Raw genomic sequence first — 24,712 nt, forward strand, 5'->3', positions numbered from 1 at the left:
AAAAAAAAAAAAAAAAAAAAAAAAAAAAAAAAAAGGCCGGGTGCGGTGGCTCAAGCCTGTAATCCCAGCACTTTGGGAGGCTGAGGCGGGCGGATCACAAGGTCAGGAGATGGAGACCATCCTGGCTAACACGGTGAAACCCCGTCTCTACTAAAAAATACAAAAAACTAGCTGGGCGAGGTGGCGGGCACCTGTAGTCCCAGCTACTTGGGAGGCTGAGGCAGGAGCATGGCGTGAACCCGGGAGGCGGAGCTTGCAGTGAGCTGAAATCTGGCCACTGCACTCCAGCTTGGGCGACAGAGCGAGACTCTGTCTCAAAAAAAAAAAAAAAAAAAAAAAAGCCAGGCACAGTGACTCACGCTGTAATCCCAGGACTCTGGGAGGCCAAGGTGGACAGATCACTTCAGGTCAGGAGTTCAAGACTAGCCTGGCCAACATGGTGAAACCTTGTCTCTACTAAAAATACAAAAATGAGCCGGGCGTGGTGGCAGGAGCCTGTAGTCCCAGCTACTCGGGAGACTGAGGCAGGAGAACTGCTTGAACCCAGGAGGTAGAGGTTGCAGTGAGCCGAGATTACGTCACTGCACTCCAGCCTGGGTGACAGAGTGAGACTCTGTCTCAAAAAAAAAAGTCAGGCGTGGTGGCATGTGCCTGTGGTCCCAGCTACTTGAGAGGCTGATGTGGGAGGACTGCTTGAGTTCAGGAGTTCAAGGCTGCAGTGACCTATGAGCGTGCCACTGCACTTAGCCTGAGTGACAGAGTGAGACCTTGTCCTTGCCATCCCCCCGACAAAAAGCAGCCAAGAGAACATAGTTGAGGCCTTAGCAGCAAAGTGTACTTCTCAATTCTTTGAAAACTGTTTGAAACCAAAAATGAGCTGATAAACATTAGCTATTAACATTATGCTCAGGGCCCATCCTGGAGGTGCTCAGGAGGTCTCACAATCACATTTAAACTTGTGACATGGCCAAATGACATACTACAAATACATTCACAAAACTGAAAGACATATAACACTTCAAATTATGGTCCACCAAGAATCGCACTTATGAAAAAATCTTGTGATTATTGTATTATTGCTTTTATATTGTCTTATGTTGTTTCCCCAGTGAACTGTAAAAATCTACAAATATGTAAATCCTGTTGTCACATTTTAAATTGTGGGATCCTCTACGAAGTAGCCTGCAGCTCTCTCAAACTTTCTAAGAGTCCCTAACTGTGAAATGTGTTACAGACATTATCTATTTTATTCTCACACCTACCATATAAGATAGGGACTAATCTTCCTAAAGATCAAGAAACTGAATCTAAGTAGTGGTTCACAACTGTACAGCTTATAAATGGCATGGCCAGGACTCAAACTCAGCCCACCCATTAGTCTACCACCATACAGCGCCTCCTATATTGCACTGGTCTTGTTAGTCAGGACTAATGATACTGATGATAAAGTAATGTGATAGGTTTAAAAGCAATCCCCAAGTCAGAATTTCTACATGCCAGTCATTACTGTCTCATCTTTCAAAGAAATCATCACGGAAGACCACACTCTTATTCTGATGACATTAATGATGCTTAGACCTTTTTTAAACTCTCATTTGCCCACTCATTACACAAATATTTATTTGTTGCCCATGAACAGGCACTTTACCAGGACCTGGAAATAAATGGTGAACAAAAACAGAAACAGCCCCTCCCCTCATGGAGCAGAGGCCAGTAGGGAGACAAAAGACCTCCAGGAAATATTAATATTAAATTGCAAATGTGACAAGTGCTGGAAGGAGAGAGAGATGATCTGGAGACATAATAATAGGAGATGTGTTGTGGTCAAGGAAAGCTTCCTTGAACAAGTGATGCTGAAGGTGAGATCTGGAAAATGATCAAGAGTTACCAAGGAAAGGAGAGGGAATGTAGGTACTGCATGTGCCAAGACTCTATGAAGTAGCGAGCAGATAAAGAAGTTGTGGAGGGAGGCAGATCACGCATGACTTTATAGGTCTTGTAAAAGAGTTTTGAATTTGTCCTGAAAGCCAAATGAAGATTTTAAAAGCATTTATAGACAGAGGGATAACATGATTAATTCTGCATTTTAAGATGATCCCTCTGGCTGCATTTGAACAGGGCTGAGTAGATGCTGGGAGATGTTAGAAGACAACTGCACTGTTCCAGGTCAGTGATGATGGCAGCTGGGCTGCAAGTAGTGGTGGTAATGAAGATGGAGAGAGGTGCGTGGATTCAAAAATGCTAATGGGCAAATCTTTTTGTAGATTCTCAGTGGTTACGAGTGAATGTGACTTTTGGAACTAGCTTAAAGTAACTCAGAACTAAATCTATATAAATAAAAGCCATGTATGTGCTTGCATGTTTGCTCAATCTGGCTTTGATAGCTTTCTTTAGAGCTCCAGAAGTGTGTTAGGCAGTGGCATATCATTCAAATCAATGTATGGCTGACCCAACATGACTACTTTGAAATACAGATTTCTTCCTCCCTAAGCAGAAATAAAATTCAACTGTATTCTTCAGCACAGTCCCTGCTGTCAACACATGAAGGCACCGAAAGACAAACAGTGCTCAATTAAATATGTGTAAAATGAGGTACTATTTAAGTGTGACAAGTAAGCCTTAAGAAATATAAGAGAGGCCGGGTGTGGTGGCTCATGCCTGTAATCCGAGCACTTTGGGAGGCTGAGGTGGGTGGAGCACTTGAGGTCGGGAGTCCGAGACCAGCCTGACCAATACGGTGAAACTCTGTTTCTACTAAAAATACAAAAATTAGCTAGGCGTGGCTGCGCATGCCTGTAATCCCAGATACTCAGAAGGCTGAGGCGGGAGAATCCCTTGAACCCAGGAGCTGGTGGTTGTGGTGAGCCGAGATTGCACCACTGCACTCTAGCCTGGGTGACAGAGAAAAAAAAAAAAGAATGTAAAAGAAAAAATGCACAAAATACCCAATTCTAGGCAGAATATATTACAATCAACCTTTCACTAGGTCTATACCAGGCCAAATAACTTACCTGCTTAATACCATACCACTGGATGGTATGGCAATAAATAAAATCCATATCACTGGATGGTATGGTAATAAATAAAATCCATACCATTGGATGGTATGATACTTCAGAGAGACTCGGTAATCTGTACTGTTTCCCCTAAAAATATAACTTAATGGAAATTACAATTCTTCAAAACTTTTTAAACAGAAGGTATGCATAATTGACTTGAATTAAATGAAAATATGGAAAATAATTTTCATAGATCAATTTATTTAGAATTACAAATATTAAGAATAGAAGATTTATGCATTTCTTAATTAACATAACAGTTTAGCTAAATATAAACTCTGCACTAAAGTTTTGCAGTGGCACAATACCAACAAATACAGAAGCCTTTTTAAACTATACAAAAATTCCAAATGGAAAATAATCTTGTTTATTATACATTAACATATAAAAAGTCTCATTTTATGAGACATCTAAAGGAATTAAAACCACCTCTACAGCTATATCTTAAACTCCAAATTTGAAAAAAATTTATTATATTTTGACTTTATAATATTCTATATTAAAATGAAGAAAATTCCAAATACATACTTTTTACAAGATTAACATTTTAGGCAAGGTTTTCCTAAAAAAGAAAAACAACCAAAACAAGCCTTTCTTCTGCATTTCACAGCACTGGTTATTATATTTGTTTTCTTTATAAAATCTTTTTACTTTATAAATTGTGTACTGTTGGATTTTAACCAGTAATCTGGTTTAAAAGTTGTGCAAATAAACAAAAAAAATATGAAAATAGTGTGTTATCAGTCTTTTTTTTTTTTTTTTAAATAAATCTCATAACAATGCACTTTTGACCTGAACTGATGGGAAGACATGCCAAATCCATTTGCAGAAATTTAGCATTTTGCACCTTTCTTCCTGTTCCTTCATTTTCTTTCAACAAACAGCAAAGATTTCTTTTATATAAGTTATGATAAATTAAAATATTATTATTATAAAATGATCTATAGAACCATGTCACATTGCAAGTATACATAACATATACTTGTATAGTCCACATTTCCCATCTATATTTCAGTGGCTTCCTTAAAACTAGGACTTCCTACACCTCATGATGTTATCTTTTGAAGACTGAGATGGTGATCAACTAAATCAAGTGGAGTTGTAATTTTCTGGATGGAATTTCCACACTGCCACCGACATGAACAAAAAGACCAGGTTTCTTAATACTCTCCATTGCAGCAGTTGTCTGCATGTGTTGCGGTGAATTCATGCACATTAAAAAAATGGTCAATGTATTCTTCCACGAAATTATATTATGTTCAGATATTTCAGTTTAAAAATATTTGTGAATATAAACATATGTAACATAAGCAATGCTACTGCATCAGAATAATAAAAGAAAAATAAATATAATGCTGGTCAGCAATGCTGGTTTAAGAAGCAGTACAGTCTATTAAAATGCCTTATTTGGAGATTTAAATTTCCCTTGTTTTCCAGCAGTTAGGTTATTTGGTGTTGGAAGCCTATATAAAGGAAAAGAACTTCTCAAAAACAATGTCCCGTGCAGTTGGAATAATGAAATCTTTACTCAGTCTCTGTTGGTGTTATTTGCTGCAAAGGCGTGTAAGTTTCCCATCTGGCTCAGGCCACTCTGAATATGTGCAACATGGATTTCTACATTATTCTGAAAGCAACTAAAGAAAGAAGAAACATGGTTAACTACTTTATTTCAAAAAATTAAGAAACAATTTTTAAAAAAGGAAGAGCTGCATTTTAGTTAGGAAACAGCTATGATAAATCTTAGGGAAGGAATAAATCTCCTATAATACATTAGCCATAATTCTACTTCAGTAGTAGTTGAACAAATATGCTCTAAAGAAGCAAAGGAGCCATGTGGGGCTGGAAGGAGAAGATGAGCCTCTCACTGACTGGGGAAGCTCTACTTCTAAGCTGAACCTCCATGCTAACCCCAAACCTAAATACATCTCCTGATTTCTTTATATACAAAATCCATGTGAAATTTCTATTCTGTCAATAGGCTGGATATAAGTGAAAAGCTCTTAAAAATATATTTAATGGATAATAATATATGAGTACTTCACAAATACGCATAATTCTTAAAACTTGGACAGAAAATCACTATGAACTTCACATTAAAATGATTAGAGTGTACCTAACAAATTACCTGATATTAGAAGCATCTATTGTACTCTTGATATCATTTAATGAGTCTGTAAGTGATTTGAATTCAAAGGAATTCAGGTCTCCTCCTTCTGCTAGACACTAAAGGGAAAAAAGTTTCAAAATTTAATTGAATTATAGTTCAAATATAGTCATAAAATACCTGATAGAATCAATTAATTAATTTCTTAGCAACAAGTCAGCATGGGTTGCTTTGTGTCAAATTAAGAAAATATTTTCTCTAAGATTTACCTTAATTTGTAACAAAATAGCTGTAAGCCTGGAAATTAAGTCTGTCAGATTTTCATTTTCCACACAGGGCTGTCCTGTTGAGGAATTTGCATGCCGAACAATTTCCTGTGCTTCTTCCTCACACCTGCGTCTCATATCTGTCGGCTGATCTGCAGGCTGGAGCCCCTGGTCTGGAGCAAGCTGAATACAGATGATTGAAGCATGAGATGCATGTTCAAGAAGCCATGATTATTTCTGTGTTTCTGCCCTCTTTTCAGATTTTAATTTTTATAAAATTAGCATTTAAAACTAAAATGGTACTCTTACCTTAGAAGTTTTTTTCTTTAACAGTTTCGGATTTATTTTCTATTTTTTGTAACTTTTAATTTTGATATAATTTCAAACTTCTAAAAAAAGTTAAAAGAATAAAACAAAGAACTCTTGATAACATTTACTCAGATTCACTGTTTGTTTTACTGCATTTGATCTGCCATTTGATCTCTGTGAATGTATAATTCTTCCCATTAGTAATTTAAGAATAAGTTGCAAACACTGTGCCTCATTACCTCTAATCACTCCAGTTTGTATTTCCTTGGTATTTTTGAAGAGTACGAGCCAATTATTTTGTGTAATATCCCCCAATGTGGGTTTGTCTGTTTCCTTATGATTAGACTGAAGTTATGCATTTTTGGGCAGAAATACTACAAACGTGGTCCTGGGTTCTCTGGCATCTTTATTAGAAGGCACGTGATGTTGACCTGTCCCATTACTGGTGATGTTCTCTTTGATCAACTGGTAAGTGTCTGCCAGATTTCCCTACAGTAAAGGATTTCCTTTTTGTAAGTACTAAGTAGTTGTGAAGAGATACTTTGAGGCTATGTAAACATCCTATTTGTCATCAAACTTCTACCTACCAATTTTAGCATCTGTTGATGATTCTTGTCTATATCAATTATTACTATGATGGTTACAAAATGGTGTTTTTCTCACTCTTAACACTGCTTCTGTATTTATTAGCTGGCATTTTACTACAAAGTAGTTTCCCTTAAAAAATGAATTAGTATGAACCCATACTGATATGACTTTTATTCTATGGGTTATAATCTCTTACTATATTTATTTATTTATTTGAGACGGAGTCTTGCTCTGTCGCCCGAACTGGAGTGCAGTGGCAGGATCTCAGCTCACTGCAAGCTCCGCCTCCCGGATTCCCGCCATTCTCCTGCCTCAGCCTCCGGAGTAGCTGGGACTACAGGCGCCCGCCACCTCGCCCGACTAGTTTTTTGCATTTTTAGTAGAGACAGGGTTTCACCGTGTTAGCCAGGATGGTCTCGATTTCCTGACCTCGTGATCCACCTGTCTCGGCCTCCCAAAGTACTGGGATTACAGGCTTGAGCCACCGCGCCCGGCCGACTATATTTATTTATTCTGAAGCTCAAATTGTCCCAGATTTGGCCAGTGGGAACCCTGTCAAGCTGGCTCTTTTTGACACGTCCCCATAATTTGGGGGCACATTTTACTTCCTTGGCATAATAAGGTGGGCCAGGCTCATCTTCTTTCTCTGCCCCAGGTCTAGAATCAGTCTCTTTTTCAAGGAGTCCTGCTTTTTAAAATTGGAGAACAGAGTTGAGAGACCAAGATCTGGGTCTAGGTGTGTTCTTTGCTATTAGGGTGTATTGCTTTTGGCCCTCTCAGCAGACATACACACTCACTTATACCTGTATCATAAAGATAAAATAAACCATGAATTCATACTGATTCCCCCTATTCCCATCTAATGCCACAGGGTTCACTCTAGTCTTCCCCCTCTTCATAACTGCCTTCTTCAACAGTGAGAAACCTGGCTTCCCTTATCCTCAAATTTTTTTTTTTTTTTTTTTTTTTTTTTGAGACAGTCTCACTCTGTTGCCCAGACTGGAGTGTAGTGGTGCGATCTCAGCTCACTGCAACCTCTGCCTCCCAAGTTCAATATACTTATTTGCTTCTTTGCTGTCCTAGAGTACACAGTAAGAGTTTCAGAACTGCTGCCGGGCGTGGTGGCTCATGCCTGTAATCCCAGTACTTTGGGAGGCCAAGGTGGGTGAATCACCTGAGATTAGGAGTTCAAGACCAGCCTGGCCAACATGGTGAAACCCCGTCTCTACTAAAAATATAAAAATCAGCTGGGCATGGTGGTACGTGCCTATAATCACAGCTACTGGAGAGGCTGAGGCAGGAGAATCGTTTGAACCTGGAAGGCGGAGGTTGCAGTGAACCGAGATTGCGCCACTGCACTCCAGCCTGGTGGACAAGAGTGAAAATCCGTCTCAAAAAAAAAAAAAAAAAAAAAAAAGAGTGCTTTGGATTTAGGTTTTTTAAAATTTTAGAATAGTTGTATTATACTTACTGGTTGAGAATCCCAAATACAAAACTCCAAAATCCGAAATGCTCCAGTGAGCACTTCCTTTGAGTTTCACTTTGGCACTCAAAAAATTTTGGACTTTGGAGCATTTCAGACTTGGGATGCTCAACCTATGCTATGTTCAAGCTATCTGAATCAGTTTTTATCCCCTTCAGTAACAGTAAGTTAATGTCACTCCTTTGAAGTATAATTAGGTTCATTTATTTCTGTTTGTGCTACAACTTTAGAGTTTGCTTGTATTTGTTGGGGAAACAAACACTCAGAAAAATGTCATTCCTTCTTACTCACCAACTCCTACCCCATTCCCAAATTAGTTTCTAATATATCCTTTCTGTGTTTCCTTTTGAAAAATTAAGCTGATACATATATATAGTATTTCCACTTATTTCCTACTCCAAAGGTAATATACTTTGGAATATGTACGTGTATTTTTGTATTTGCTTTTTGCATCTAATAACACATCCTGGAAATCACTCCATATCAATAAGTAGAGAGCTTCCTCTCTTACAGCAGCATAATATTCAATTGTGTGGATGTACCATAAATAGTTTCCTATGTGTGGGCATTTATGTTTATTTCTAACATTTTATAATTACCAATACTGCTTCAATGAATAACTGTATCCTCTAATACTTTTGTAAAATTTAAATTGAAGCACACATAAATACATAAAAGTACACAAATCATGAAGCGTACAGGCTAATGAGTTTTCACAAATCAAACATTCTCAAAAATGAGAAGTCAGCAACTAGATTAGGAACCAGAATATTACCAATGCCCCAGACCCCCTGATAATGCCATCTTCCAGTACCACCTCCCTCAGGGTAACCACCATCCTGACTTCTAGCATCAGAAGTTAGCTTTTCAAGCTTTATAAAAATGTAATCATACATTACATATTCTCCTGTGTCTGACTTTATTTGTTCAACATTGTATTTGTGAGATCCATCCATGGCGCTGAGTTGTAGTCGAGTACTTTCATTCTCACTGCTGGGTAGCATTTCCATTGTGTAATTATATCATGTTTATCAGTCAATTGTTGTACTGATGGGTATTTGGGTAGTTTATGATTTCTGGCTATAATGAACAGTGATGCTATGAACATTCTAGTATATGTATTTTGGTAAATATATGTTGATGTATCTTTTTGGTATATATTGAGAAGTAGAATTGCTTAGTCATGCTGTTCTCTCTGATATGTTCTTTATTTCTATAACTTCTATATTGTAGTTCCTTAAGAGCTTTGAGAAGATTAAATCACTTTACTTCATTAGGAAAGGAGCCTATCACAAATGGCTTTGGGTACTACAAAAAGATTGATGAGCAACCCGTTTCTGCATGTACCATCGGCTTTGTTATGTGTCATCCTGGACTGCATAGTCTGCATGTCTTGTGAATAGTTGCTAGTCTAGGGGAGAAAATCTATTTACTAATACAATGCATATTGTTATTAATATGCATAATAGATGACGACAACTATTAGGAAAATAAGCCAACTGTTTAAAAATCTGATACTGCTGGGCGCAGTGGCTCATGCCTATAATCCCAGCACTTTGGGAGGCTGAAGCAGGCAGATCACCTGAGGTTGGGAGTTTGAGACCAGCCTCACCAACATGGAGAAACCCGTCTCTACTAAAAATACACAATTAGCTGGGTGTGGTAACGCATGACTGTAATCCCAGCTACTTGGGAGGCTGAGGCAGGAGAATCACTTGAACCCGGGAGGCGGAGGTTGCAGTGGGCAAAGACTGTGCCACTGTACTCCAGCCTGGGCAACAAGGGTGAACCTCTGTCTCCAAAAAAAAAAAAAAAAAAAAAAAAAAAAATCTGATATCACGACTGGGCATGGTGGTTCACATCTGTAATCCCAGCACTTTGGGAGGCCGAGGAGGGTAGATCACTTAAGGTCAGGAGTTTGAGACCAGCCTGGCCTATAATATGGTGAAACCCCATCTCTACTAAAAATACAAATTAGCCATGGTGGTGCACAGCTGTAGTCCCAGCTACTCAGGAGGCTGAGGCAGGAGAATCACTTGAACCTGTGAGGCAGAGGTTCCAGTGAGCCGAGATTGTGCCATTGCACTCCAGCCTGGGCAACAGAGTAAGACTCCGTCTCAAAACAAACAAATGAAAAAAGAATCTGATATCACAAACAGAGATGGCTTTCCTGGAAACACACGACCTCAAAGTATGCAAATGCAGGAGCATTTTAAACTCACCTGAATCATTTTAATTCTTACTCTGTAGTAGGAAACTCAACTGTTGAACCACTCTCATATAATCACATGTGAATGAAAATTCACAAATAACCCTGTTATCTATGTATTTGAAATTCAAGAATTCATAGTTCTAATGCTAATTTAAGGTTTAAAAGAGAAGGCAACAAAATTGTACAGCCAGTATGATCAGAACTTTATGAGAAAAAGCATGTATTGTTTAAAACAAAACAAAACAAAACACCAGAAACAACTAAGGAGAAATAGACCAAAATTTGCTCTTCGGGGCTGGGCACAGTGGCTCACGCCTGTATCTCAGTACTTTGGAAGGCCAAGGTAGGAGGATCGCTTGAGCCCACGAGTTTGAGACCAGCCTGGGCAACATAGCAAGACTTCATCTCTAGAAAAATAAACTGGGCATGTTGTGCACCTGTGGTTCCAGCTACTCAGGAGGCTGAGGTTGGGGGATAGCTTGAGTCTGGGGAAGTTGAGGCTGTAGTTCACCAAGACTGCAAGATTGCACCACTGTACTCCAGCCTGGTCAACAGAGCAAGACCCTGTCTCAAAAAAAAAAAAAGAAAGAAAGAAAGAAAAAGAAACAACAACAAAATTTTGGTCTCTGGGGTAGTGGAATTAAGAGTAATTAGTTTTCTGGATTTTTCCAAAGTTTTTTGGAGGGCCTTATTTGTATCTTTAACCAAAAAACTCAAAATTGACAGCTTTCTATGTGTAAAGTACTCTTCAACACTGATGCTGGGAGGAGTAAGAAACTTTATATAATATAGTTCTGCTAAAGGACTTTATGAAGATATTGGCTTGGTATGGATTTTCTAAAGTGTGAAGGTAAAAGGATTAAGCTTCAAATAAAAATATGGAGGGAAATCTATACATATCACTTACCTCATAGCAATACTGTTGAACTTTATGCAAAACTTTGTTTAGGTCCTTGTTCAGCTGTTCAAGCTCTAGAACAATTGTTGCATATCTCCGCTGAAATTCAATGCTGATGGGCATGGAATATGATTTCTGAGAAGAGAGAAAAATCAGATCGTGGTAAGAGTTTGTTTTTTAGCAATGCAATTTCAGTGATCTAAAAGATTTGACTTATCTAAAAAGCAAACTAAAGGTTATTAAATTTGTTCTAATTGTTATAGTTCTTGTCTGTGATAATGGTATTGTTATTTAGGAGACTGTCCTTGTTCATTGGAGCACCATGATGTCTGCCATTTGCTTTTTTGAAAAGGAGATCTTCTAAAGAGATAAATTAAACGGAGCAAAATGTTAATTGATAAACGTGTATGCGATGTTCGTTATATTCATCTTTCAACTTTTTCATAGGATTGTTAGTTGTTAAATCGTATGTCCTCATTTGAAGCATTCTAGTTATTTAAACCAACTGATGCTGTACCTGGAATCAATTCAGTATAGCATAATGGTTTAAGAGCATGGGTGTTAGAATCAGATTATATATGTTCAATTTCCACCTCTATCACCATCTAGCTGTGTGATGTTAAGAAATTTCCTTAATCTCTCTGTGCCTCATGTTCCTCAACTGCAAAATGGGGGTTATAAGAATATCTATCTAGTGGGGTTGTTGCAAAGATTAAATGAGATAATACATGCTAGCACAGTGCCTCCCACATAGAAAATGCTCAATGAATATTAACTTTTTATTGTGTCATCATTCCATATATGCTCCTTACCAAGGAGCATTATCAAATTATCCATTAACCAAAGTTAATGGACTTTGACGCCATTTCCTTCCCTCTCGTCACAGTACTTCCAATAAACTATACTCTCCATTTCATTCCGGCTAAAAATGCTGGCAATGAAACCTCTCTAGTCAAGGAAAATTTAACCACATTTCTTTTTTCAGAGGATTTCTGAAAAAGCACATTGTCATGTACTAAGGAAGCAAAATTGCTCCTTCTAATAAGTATAGGTAGGGAAAGAAAACTTTCCTAGACCTAGGGAGGAACTACTTATATAGATTCCAAATCACAGAATTATGGACTGAGCTAACAGAAACCTCAGAGATCATCTAGTTAAGCCATACCATTTTACAGCGGAGAAAACTGAGGACTAGAAAAGTTAAATGACTTAACAGCACACACTATTAATGATGTGTTGATTACTTGATGACAACAACAGATGTACTAAATAGAGCTGACTAATGTGCCATGCACTAAGTGTGGTTTTGTTGTTGTGTTGGGGATGGCGTCTTGCTATGTTGCCCAGGCTAGACTCGAACTCCTGGCCTGAAGCAATCCTCCTGCCTCAGCCTCCCAAGTAGCTGCGACTATAGGCATGTGCCACCACATCCAGCTTGTTCTAAGTTTTTTTTTTTTTTTTTTGAGACAAGGTTTCACTCCTGTCACCTAGGCTGGAGTGTAATGACATGATTTCCGCTCACTACAACCTCTGCCTCCTGAGCTCAAGCAATCCTTCTGCCTCATCCTCTCAAGTAGGTGGGACTACAGGCACCAGCCACCACACCTGGCTAATTTTTGTATTTTTAGTGGAGATGGGGTTTCACCATGTTGGCCAGGCTGGTCTCAAACTCTGACCTCAAGTGATCCAACTGCCTTGGCCTCCCTAAGTGCTGGGATTACAGGCGTGAGCCACTGCGCCTGGCCTGTTTTGTTGTTTAGAGACAGGGTCTCACTCTGTTGCCCAGGCAGGACTGCAGTGGCACCATCATAACTCAGTGCAGCCTCAAACTCCTGGACTCAAGGGATCCTCCCGTTTCAGCCTCCCAAGTGGCTTGGACTACACGCATGTGCCACTATGCCTGGCTAATGTTCTAAGTGTTTTTAAAGGATTTCATTGAATCCTCACAATAACCCTATGAGAAAGATATTATTGCTTATTGTCTCCATTTTACATATGAGGCCCATGTACCACAGCCAGTAAGTGGTAACCTTGTGTGATCTGAAGTCAGTTTGCATCAGTTAGAATTTCTCTGCTACTATGGATCTGAAGCAGCAAAAGAGAAAGAGGGGAGGGAATGCCACAGTGGGAGTAGGGAAGGGATAAGTTCCACATAGGCCTGGAATCATATCCAGGACATCCTACTTTTAGTTTACCATTGGTGCTTCCTGAATTGCTTCCTCTTCGTAAACCTCAGTTTTTGTAAAGTTAAAACCATTGGATCATCTGAAAGATTTTCTATAAGAATGCAGGGATAATGCAGGACATGCTGAATTTAATTTCATTTCCTTGTTGGGAATTGGGGGTTACTGAGGACATAGTGTAATGTAAATTATAACTAAGTATTTGATCAAGCCTCTTCTCGGGGATGAGTGTATACTTTTGCAGACTCAGAACTAGTTAATCAAAATCAAAATCATTAAAAGCTCTGTATCTCTTACAGTGAAATTGAGGGTGTCAAGTCTCTATCTTCATCTTTCGTGTTCAACATTTTAATGAATTAAAGATGACAAAGGGTTTACATATACAGCATACATCAAAATGTACGAAACTGGGAGACGGCTAATGCATTACAAAATGGGGTGATGTAACTAATGAACCATATTTAAAAAAACTCCAAAACTAAACAGATATATACTTCCCGTTAAAATTATCATCTAGTTATACCTCCAACTTCTAAAAATATTTTTGAGTCCCCGTTTTTGAAGCTGTTCTCAAACTCTTTATCTTTTTGAATATCCCCCAATGATGGAAAAATTTCCCTTATCTTCTTAAACATCTAAATAATGAAGGGTTAATATAGAAGAATAAATGTACAAGAATGACCAAACCAATTTTGAAAAAGACAAATGGAGGTACTTGTACTGGTAGTTATCAAACAGTGTGGTATTGACATGGGAGACAAATACACCAATGGGAGAGAATGGTGGCCAGTCTTTATACTAAATTCCAACATATATGTATATGTATGCCTGGCACATATGCTTGTGTATGAATATATGTACATTAATGTTTGGAAATTTCATATATAATAAAGCTGGCCTTTCAAATCAGTGGGAAACGATGAACTATTAATAAATTGGAATAATTATGTATTTGAGGAAAAAAGTTAGGTCTTTACACTCAAATCATTCACAAAATTTTAGGATGTACTGAAGGTCTAAATATTAAAAGAAACTATAAAAGTATCATGAGAAGACAGGAGAATATGTTTATGAATAAGAGGGAGAGAAGATATTTTAAACAAGTTACAAAAACCAAAAACCAGGAAAAGGAACAGGCTGATATACAGCTGACCCTCAGATAACACAGGTTTGAATGGTGCAGGTCCACTTACATTACTTACATGTAGATTTTTTAAAAATTAATTTTTGCAACCGCCCACCAGATCATATACATGTACTTTTTCAAAAGTTACACTGGTGTGCCTGCTTCTCCTGCCTTCCCTTCCATCTCCTCTACCTCTTCTGCCTCTGCCACCCCTGAGACAGCAAAACCAACCCCTCCACTTCCTCCTCCTCCTCAGCCTACTCAACGTGAAGATGACAAGGATGAAAACCTTTATGATCTACTCCCACTTAATGAATAGTGAATATGTTGTCTTTACCTTATGATTTTCTTAATAACATCTTAATAACATTTCCTTTTCTCTAGCTTATTTTATGTAAGGATACAGTATATAATGCATATATAAGATATGTGCTCATCTACTATTTAGGTTATCAGTAAAGTTCCTGGTCAACAGTAGGCTATTAGTAGTTAAGTTTTGGGGGAGTCAAAAGCCGTATATGGATTTTTGACTGCTGGTGGGGGTTGCATCCCTAACCTCCACATTGTTTGAAGGTCAACTGTATTTGACTACATCAAAATTTAAATTTTCTGTACTATAGTAACATGAGAAACAAATAATTTTGTTAATATTAATATAAATAGCCAATTAACACACAAAAAGATGCTTAATTCCACTAGTAGCCTTAGAAATACAAAATAAAACAATGACATTTATTTTTCACCTATCAGACTGCTAACAATTTAAAGATCTTCTAACACTAGGATTGAAGAGAGTGATCTATATTTACTGATACTATAGAGTGAAAAGCAGAATGTTACATAGTATAAAATTTATTTAAAAATGTCTGCCCTTGGCCAGGCGTGGTGGCTCAGGCCTGTAATCCCTGCACTTTGGGAGGCCAAGGCGGGCAGATCACTTGAGGTCAGGAGTTTGAGACCAGCCTGGCCAACATGGTGAAACCCCATCTCTATTAAAAATACACAAAATTAGCTGGGCATGGTGGTGCGTGCCTGTAATCCCAGCTACTTGGGAGGCTGAGGCAGGAGAATCGCTTGAACCCAGGAGGCGGAGGTTGCAGTAAGCCAAGATTACATGACTGCTCTCCAGCCTAAGCAACAGAGCGAGACTCCATCTCAAAAAAAAAAAAAGTCCCCTTCTCAAAAAAACCCAAAAGTATATATTGTATAGGTATTTCTACATTAAAAAATAAATACAAAGAAAGAAAAACATACATCAAACTCAATAAGAATGGAAAAATTTTAAGAAAAGTACATTCATTTTATACATACACACATACAATTAAAATTATTATTATTATTTTCTGAGATGGAGTCTTGCTGTGTCGCCCAGGTTGGGGTGCAGTGGCACAATTTCGGCTTACTGCAACCTCCACCTCCAAGGTTCAAGTGATTCTCCTGCCTCAGCCTCCTGAGTAGCTGGAGTTACAGGTGCGGGCTACTGTGCCAGAATAATTTTTGTATTTTTACTAGAGGCAGAGTTTTACCATGTTGGCCAGGCTGATCTCAAACTCCTGGCCTCAAGTGATCCTCCCGCATGAGCCTCCCAAAGTGCTGGGATTACAGGCATAAGCCACCGTGCCTGGCCTAAAAATAACTTTTGGAGGCTGAAGCGGGTAGATCACTTGAGGCCAGGAGTTAAAGACCAGCCTGGCCCACATGGTGAAACCCCGTCTCTACCAAAAATACAAAAAACTAGCCGGGTGCAGTGGTGCATGCGGGATACTGAGGCAGGAGAATCGCTTGAACCTGGGAGGCAGAGGTTGCATTAAGCCGAGATTGTGCCTCTCCATGCCAGCCTGGGTGACAAAGCGAGACTCCGTCTCAAAAAGTAAATACATAAATAAAATAAAAACAAGTCAAAAATATGACATTAAATTAGGCCTGCATGAATAAGGTGAGGCATTTGAACCATTAGAAATAACTAATACATTCTGATAAAAAAAAAAAAAAACAGGTATGATCACAAAGTAATGAAAGATTTTCCTGTGTGGCTTACAGGTTCATGTTGAAGGCAAACAGTCTGTAAAAATATAAGCTTATAGGGGACAAGATGGAAAATACCAGATTTAGCAGTTCAAGATCAAGGGTATGGATTTATTTGACTAGTCCTCTACAGATGTTTGTTTAACCATTTACAATTTTTTTGCTATTACAAACAATGCTGTGATGAACATCCTTGTATGCACATCTTCGGAATGGTACTCTAAAAGTAAAATTTCTGGCCCATCATTATGGCCAAGCTGCCTTCCCAAAAGACTTCAATTAACTTATATTCCCACCTAGAGTGTATAAATGTGCTCACTTCTTCACCTATTTGCTAATGCTTTATTTGGAACATTTACAAATCTGATGGAAAGACTAGTAATATTTAGTCTGAATAAGAATAGAAGATGGTAGAAATGTAGGTTGTCTTCAAATAATTTACTTTTTTCTTTTGTTTTACATGCACAGATTGTGTAATGATCAAGTCAAGAGTATTTGGGTATTACCTTGAGAAACAAGGGAGCTTGCAATGTACCTTAATACTACTAACAATAAAGTTGGAGATATAACCAGATGATAATTTTGAAGGGGAGTATGTATCCATATATCCGTTTTGTTTTAGAGTTTCTTCATGGTCCATTAGTCACATCACTCTATTTTGTAACATGTTAGTATCTCTCAACTCTACCTTTTTTTTTTTTTTTTTTTTTTTTGAGACGGAATCTCACTCTGTCACCCAGGTTGGAGTGCAGTGGCGTGATCTCAGCTCACTGCAACCTCCGCCTCCTGGGTTCAAGTGATTCTTCTGCTTCAGTCTCCCGAGTAGCTAGGATTATAGGCATGTGCTAACACGCCTGGCTACTTTTTGTATTTTTAGTAGAGACAGGGTTTCACCATGTTGGCCAGGCTGGTCTCCAACTCCTAACCTCAAGTGATCCGCCCACCTCAGCCTCCCAAAGTGCTGGGATTACAGGCATGAGCCACCATGCCCAGCTATTTTGTACATTTTTATGTATACTGTATATGAAAACCCTTTGTACATTTTTAAGCGATTCATTAGAATATTGAACACAAAAGATGTAGAGACTCTAACACCCTCGAAAAAAATTCTCTGTAGGAGATACAGAGTATTTAATAATTTCGATTAACTAGTTGAGTTTGCAAAAGTATACATGTATCCCCAAGAAGAGGCTTGATCAAATTCTTAGTTATGATTTATGTTACCCTATGTCTTCGGTAACCCCCAATTCCCATTTGAAAAGATAATTCCAATCTGAAAGACAAATACCTCATATTCTTACTCATGTGGGAACTAAAAAAACATGAATTCATGGAGATAGAGAGTAGAATGATAGATAACAGAGGGTGCGAGGGAGAGTATTACCCAAAATACTCTTGACTTGATCATTACACAATCTATGTATGTAAATACTCAAGGTAATACCATTATTATCTCTATGTGACTAAAATATTTAAAATCCTATTTTGAAATATACATTTTTGCTAACTATAGTCACTCTAGTCTGCTATCAAACATTAGAACTTACTTATTCTGTTTGAACTTATTCAACGACCTCTCTTCATTTCCTCCTCATACCCTCTGGTTTCTATCACTCTACTCTCCATCTCCGTAAGTTCAAGTTTTTTTTAGCTCTCACTTGAGTAAGAATATGAGGTATTTGTTTTTCTTTGCCTGGGTTATTGCACTTAGAATGATGACCTCCAGTTTCATCCAGGTTGCTGCAAATGACAGGATTTCATTATTTCTTATGGCGGAATAGTATTCTATTTCTTGATCCATTTATCCATTGATGGACACTTAGGCTGATTGCACATCTTCGCTATTGTAAATAGTGCTATTATAAACATGTGAATACAGGCATCCCTTTGATATATCGCTTTTCTTTCCCTTTGGATAGACACCCAGTACTGGGACTGCTGGATCGTATGGTGGTTTTGTTTTTAGTTGAGAAATCTCCATATGTTGTACATAGTGACTGTACTAATTTGTATTCCCACCAACAGTGTGTAAGAGGTCCCTTTTCTCCACATCCTTGCCAGCATCAGTTATTTTTTGCCTTTTTAATAACAGCCATCCTAACTGGGGTAAGATGATATCTCATTGTGGCTTTGATTTGCATTTTCCTGATGATGAGTGATGTTGAGCATTTTTTCATATACTTGTTGGCCATCTGTATGTCTTCTTTTGAGAACTGTCTATTCATGTCTTTGCTCACTTTTTAATGGATTTACTATTACTTTTACTGTTATTTTACTTGTATATTCTGGATATCAGTCCCTTGTTGCATGAATAGTTTATACTTTCTCCCATTCAACTGGCTGTCTCTTCACTCTGTTGTTTTCTTTAATGTGCAGATTTTTAAGTTTAAAATAGGACCATTTGTCTATTTTTGTTTTAGTTGACAGTGCTTTTGAGGTCTTAGTCTTAAAATCTTTGCCTGAACCAATGTCCTGAAGGGTTTCCCTTATGTTCTCTTCTATTATGGTTGTAGCTTCAGATTTTTTGTTTAAGCCTTTAATCCCTCTTGAGTTTTGCATATGAGATAGGGATCCAGTTTCATTCTTCTTCATATGGATTTCTAATTTTCCCAGCGCCATTTATTGAAGAGGGTGTCTTCCTCAGTACATGTATATTCTTGGCACCTCTGTCAAAAATCAGTTGGCTAAACATAAGTAGATTTATATCTATGTTCCCTACTCTCTTCTGTTGGTCTATGTGTCCATTTTCATACCAGTATCATGCTGTTTTGGTTACTATAACCTTGTAATATAATTTGAAGTCAGATAGTGTGATGTTTCCAGATTTGTTCTTTTTGCTCAGAATTGATTTGGCTATTCTGGCTCTTTTTTGTTTCAAAATGAATTTTAGGATTGTTTTTTCTATTTCTGTAAAAATAACATTAGTATTTTGATAGGGATTTCAAGGAATCTGTATATTGCTTTGGGCACTATGGTCTTTTTTTTTTTTTGAGACAGAGTCTCGCTCTGTCGCCCAGGCTAGAGTGCAGTGGCATGATCTTGGCTCACTGCAAGCTCCGCCGCTCGGGTTCACGCCATTCTCCTGCCTCAGCCTCCCGAGTAGCTGGGACTACAGGCGCCTGCCACCTCATCCGGCTAGTTTTTTTTTTTTGTATTTCTTAGTAGAGACGGGGTTTCACCGTGTTAGCCAGGATGGTCTCGATCTCCCGACCTAGTGATCCGCCTTTCTCGGCCTCCCAAAGTGCTGGGATTACAGGCTTGAGCCACTACGCCAGGCCCACTATGGTCATTTTAACGATAGTCTTCCAATCCGTGACCCTGAGATGTCTTTCCATTTGTTTGTGTCCTCTTCAATTTATTTCATCAGTGTGTTTCCTTGTAGAGATCTTTCACTTCCTTGGTTAAACTGATTCCTAGGTATTTAATTTTCTGGCTGGGGGTGGTGCCTCACACCTGTAATCCTAGCACTTTGGGAGGCTGAGGTGGGTGGATCACCTGAGGTCAGGAGTTTGAGACCTTCCTGACCAACATGGAGAAACCCCATCTCTACTAAAAATACAAAAATCAGCCAGGCATGGTGGCGTATACCTGTAATCCCAGCTACTTGGGAGGCTGAGGCAGAAGAATCACTTGAATCCGGGAGGCGGAGGTTGCAGTGAGCCAAGATCACGCCATTGCACTTCAGCAGCTTGGGCAACAAAAGCAAAACTCCGTCTCAAAAAAAAAAAAAAAAAAAAATTTCTTTGTAGCTACTGTAAATGAAATTGCCTTCTTGATTTTTTGGCTACTTCATTACTAGTGTGTAGAAATGCTACTGATTTTTATATGTTGATTTTTGTATCCAGCAACTTTACTGAATTTGCTTATCAGCTCTAAGAGTTTTTTGGTGCAGTCTTATGGTTTTACTAAATGTAAGATCATGACATCTGCAAAGAGGGACAATTTGACTTCCTCTTTTCCAATTTCGATGGCTTTTCCTTTCCCTTGTCTGATTGCTCTGGCTATGACTTCCATTACTTTGTTGAGTAAGAGTGGTCAAAGCAGGTTCCAGTTCTTAGAGGAAAGGCTTTCAACTTTTCCCCATTCGGTATGATGTTAGCTGTGGGTTTGTTATCTATGGCTTTTATTATTTTGGGGTGTGTTCCTTCTATGCCTAGTTTGCTGACAGTTTTTTTTTTTTTTTAATCACAAAGGAATGTTGGATTTTATCAAATGCTTTTTCTGCATCTATTGGGATAACCATGTGGTTGTTGTCCTTCATTCTGTTGATGTGATGTACATGTTTATTGATTTACTTATGTTAAATCATCCTTGGATCCCTAGTATAGATCCCTCTTGATAATGGTGTACTATCTTTGTTATGAGATGTTGAATTCAGTTTGCTAGTGTTTTATTAAGGATTTTTGTGTCTATGTTCATGAGTGACATTGGATTAGTTTTTTTAGTTGTGTCCATATCTGGTTTTGGTATCAGGGTAATGCTGGCCTTGCAGAATGAGTTGGGGAGAATTCTCTCCTCTTCAATATTTTGGAATAGCTTAAGGATGATTGGTATTAGTTCTTTACATATCTGGTAGAATTTGGCCTGTATTCATGTGGTCCTGGGCTTTTCTTTGTTGGGGGGCTATTTTTATTACTGCTTCAATCTCACAAATTGTTAATAGTCTGTTCAGGTTTTCTATTTCCTTCTGATTTAATCTTGATAGGCTGTTTGTGTCCAGGACTTCATGCATTCTCTCTAGGTTTTCCAGTTTGTTAGCATATAGTTGTTCGTAACAGTCTCTGATGATATTCGGTCTTTCAGTGGTACCAGTTGTAATGTCTTTTTTTCATTTCCGATTTTAGTTCTTTTCTTGGCTAGTACAGCTAGCGGTTTATACATTTTGTTTATTTTTTCAAAGAACCAACTTTTCATTGATCCTCTGTTTTATTTTGTTTAGTCTCTATTTTGTTTAGTTCTGCTCTGATCTTTGTTATGTTTTTCCTTCTGATAATTTTGGGTTTGGCTTGTTCTTGCTTTTCTGGTTCCTTGAGGTGCATTATTGGATTATCTACTGGAAATTTCAACTTTTTGGATATAGGCATTTATTGCTATAAACGTCCCTCTGAGTATTTTGTTTTATTCCACAGGTATTGGTATGTTGTATTACCATTTTAAGATTTTTTTAAATTTTCCATAATTTCTTCATGACTTAATGGTTGTTCAGGAGCATGCTGCTTAACTTCCATGTATTTGTATAGTTTCCAAAGTTCCTCTCAGTATTGTTTTCTAGTTTTATTCTATTGTGGTCTCAGAAGATACTGGATATGATTTTGATTTTTAAAAAATTTGTTGAGACTTGTTTTGTGCCTTAACATAGGGTCTATCCTGGAGAATATTCCATGTGCTGATAAGAATGTACATTCTGTAGTTGTTGGATAAAATGTTCTGTAAATGACTGTTAGATCCATATGGTCTAAAGTTCAGTTTAAATTCTATATATATATATATATATATATATATATTTTTTTTTTTTTTTTTTCCTGAGACAAGAGTCTTGCTCTGTCACCCAGGCTGGAGTGCAGTGGTGCAATCTCAGCTCACTGCAATCTCTGTCTCCTGGATTCAAGCGATTCTTCTGCCTCAGCCTCCTGAGCAGGTGGGACTACAGGCATGCGTCACCATGCCCAGCTATTTTTTTTTTTTTGTATTTTTAGTAGAGACGGGGTTTCACCATATTGGCCAGGCTGGTCTTGAACTCCTGACCTCGTGATCCACCCACCTTGGCCTCCCAAAGTGCTGAGATTACAGGCGTGAGCCACTGTGCCTGGCCAAAATCCAGTATTTCTCATTAATTTTCTGTCTAGATGATCTGTTTAATGCTGAGTGGGGTGTTGAAGTTTCCCACTATTTTTGCATTGGAGTTTATTATTATTATTATTATTATTATTATTATTATTTTCTCTTTCTCCATCATGAAATAGCTCTCTCTTTAAATCTAGTAATATGTGCTCTGTGAATCTGGGTACTACAATGTTGGGTGCACATATATCTAGAATTGCTCTATACTCTGGCTGGATTGATCCCTTTATCACTATATTATATAATGACCTTGTATTTAAAAAAAAACTGTTACCGACTTAAAGTTTGTTTTATCTGGTATTAAGTGTAGCCACTTCTGTTCACTTCTGATTTCCATTTACATGGAATATCTTTTTTCATTCCTTTACTTTCAATCTATATGTGTCTATACAGATAAAGTGCATTTCTTTTTTTTTTGAGACGGAGTCTCGCTCTGTCGCCCAGGCTGGAGTGCAGTGGCGTGATCTCGGCTCACTGCAAGCTCTGCCTCCCGGGTTCACGCTATTCTCCTGCCTCAGCCTCCCCAGTAGCTGGGACTACAGGCGCACACTGCCACACTCAGCTAATTTTTTGTATTTTTAGTAGAGACGGGGTTTCACCATGTTAGCCAGGATGGTCTTGATCTCCTGACCTCGTGATCCACCCACCTTGGTCTCCCAAAGTGCTGGGATTACAGGCGTGAGCCACCGCGCCCAGCCAAAGTGCATTTCTTATAAGCAGCATATACTTGCGTCATGTTTGTTTTGAATACATTCAGCCAGTCTATACAAGGAGAGAATTTAATCCATTTACATTTAAGGTTATTGATTTGGGTGTTTTTTTTCCTATCATATTGTTGTTTGCTGGTTGTTCTATATATTATTTCTTCTCTTATTGTTTGTCATTTTTGTCTGGTTGTTTTCTGTAGTGGTACCATTTGAGTCCTGCGTGCTTGCTTTACCAGTGTTTTATACTTCCATGTGTTTTCATGATGGTAAACACTTCCAGGTTTAGGATGCTCTTGAGCATTTCTTGTATGGTCAGTCTAGTGGTGATGAATTCTCTCAGCTTTTGCTTGTCTGGGAAAGGCTTTACTTCTTCATTTAAGAAGCATTAGTTTCTTTCAGCACTCTAGATATATTATCTCATTCTCTCCAGGCCTGTAAGGTTTCTGCTGAGTGATCTACTGTTAGTCTGATGGGGATTCTTTACACGTAACTAGATGCTTTTATCTTGCTATTTTTGGCATTCCCTCATCTTTGACTTTAGACAGTGTGACTATAATGTGATGTGAAGAAGTCCTTTTTGATTGTATCTATTTGGGGATCTCAGAGCTTTCTGTATCTGGATGTGTAAATCTATTGCTAGACTTGGGATGTTTTCCTCTATTATTTCATTAAATAGGTTTCCTAATCCTCTTGTTCTCCACCCTCTGGGACCCTAATAATTTGAATATTTGGGCACGTTATGGTGTCCCATATGTCATGAAGGTTTTGTTCACCTTTTTGTTCTTTTTTTCCGTTAGCCTGAATAGGTTATTTCGAAAGACCTGTCTTCAAGTTCCAAGATTCTTTCTTCTGCTAGATCTAGTCTATTGTTGAAGCGTTCTTTCTCTTTTTTTTTTTTGAGATGGAGTTGCGCTCTGTCACCAGGCTGAAGTGCAGTGGCGCGATCTCTGCTCACTGCAACCTCTGCCTCCTGCGTTCAAGTGATTCTCCTGCCTCAGCCTCCTGAGCAGCTGGAACTACAGACTCATGCCACCATGCCCAGCTAATTTTTGTATTTTTTAAGTAGAGACGGGGTTTCACCACATTGACCAGGATGGTCTCGATTTTTTGACCTCATGATCTGCCCGCCTCGGCCTCCCAAAGTGCTGGGATTACAGGCGTGAGCCACCACACCCAGTGAAGCTTTCTAATATATTTTGTATTTCATTCAATGAATACTTCAGTTCCAGAATTTGTTTGGTTCTTAAAAAGTATATCTTTATGGTGAATTTATCATTCACATCCTGAACTGCTTTTCTAGTTCCTTTGTATTGTTTTTCAGAATTCCCTTCTCTCTCACTGAGCTTCTTTAGAATCAGTAATTTGAATTTTTTCCAGGATTTCAAGAATGTCTTTTTGATTGGAATCTGTTGCTGGAGAATTATTGTGTTCCTTTGGAGGTGTCATATTTCCTTGTTTTTAAATGTTTCTTGTCCTTAAGTTGATATCTGTGCATCTGGGTATAATAGTTGCTTCTTCCAAGTTTTTTGAATTTTTTTTTTTTCCTTCTTCTTTTAGAGTTGGAATCTTCCTCTATCACCCAGGCTGGAGTGCAGGAGCACAATTACAGCTCACTGCAGCCCAAACTCTTGGGCTTGAGTGATCCTCCCACCTCAGCCTCCCAAGTAGCTAGGACTACAGGCATGAACCACCATGCTTGGTTGTTTTTTTTTTTTTGAGGAGTCTCGCTCTGTCACCCAGGCTGCAGTGCAGTGGTGCGATCTCGGCTCACTGCAAGCTCCACCTCTCAGGTTCACGCCATTCTCCTGCCTCAGCCTCCAGAGTAGCTGGGACTACAGGCGCCTGCCACCATGCCCGGCTAATGTTTTGTATTTTTTTTTAGTAGAGACGGGGTTTCACCGTGTTAGCCAG

At 38.4% G+C, this 24,712-nt stretch overlaps 1 protein-coding gene across 2 annotated transcripts in view; it reads right to left on the minus strand.

The window, feature by feature from the left end:
* Nucleotides 1–3,240: 3,240 nt before the first annotated feature.
* Nucleotides 3,241–24,712, minus strand: part of LIN9 (lin-9 DREAM MuvB core complex component) — a 96,735-nt gene continuing 75,263 nt past the window's right edge. For both annotated transcript variants that reach the window (XM_023203628.1, XM_023203627.1), the window contains 4 exons: nt 10,929–11,054; nt 5,433–5,612; nt 5,185–5,282; nt 3,241–4,693 (listed from right to left, as the gene is read on the minus strand). In XM_023203628.1, coding sequence (XP_023059396.1) covers nt 4,588–4,693; nt 5,185–5,282; nt 5,433–5,612; nt 10,929–11,054 — 510 coding nt within the window. In that variant the 3' untranslated portion in view covers nt 3,241–4,587. The remainder of the gene's footprint in view (nt 4,694–5,184; nt 5,283–5,432; nt 5,613–10,928; nt 11,055–24,712) is intronic.

This window comes from Piliocolobus tephrosceles, chromosome 1 (genome assembly GCF_002776525.5).
Source record: "Piliocolobus tephrosceles isolate RC106 chromosome 1, ASM277652v3, whole genome shotgun sequence".
Classification (NCBI taxonomy): Eukaryota; Metazoa; Chordata; class Mammalia; order Primates; family Cercopithecidae; genus Piliocolobus; species Piliocolobus tephrosceles.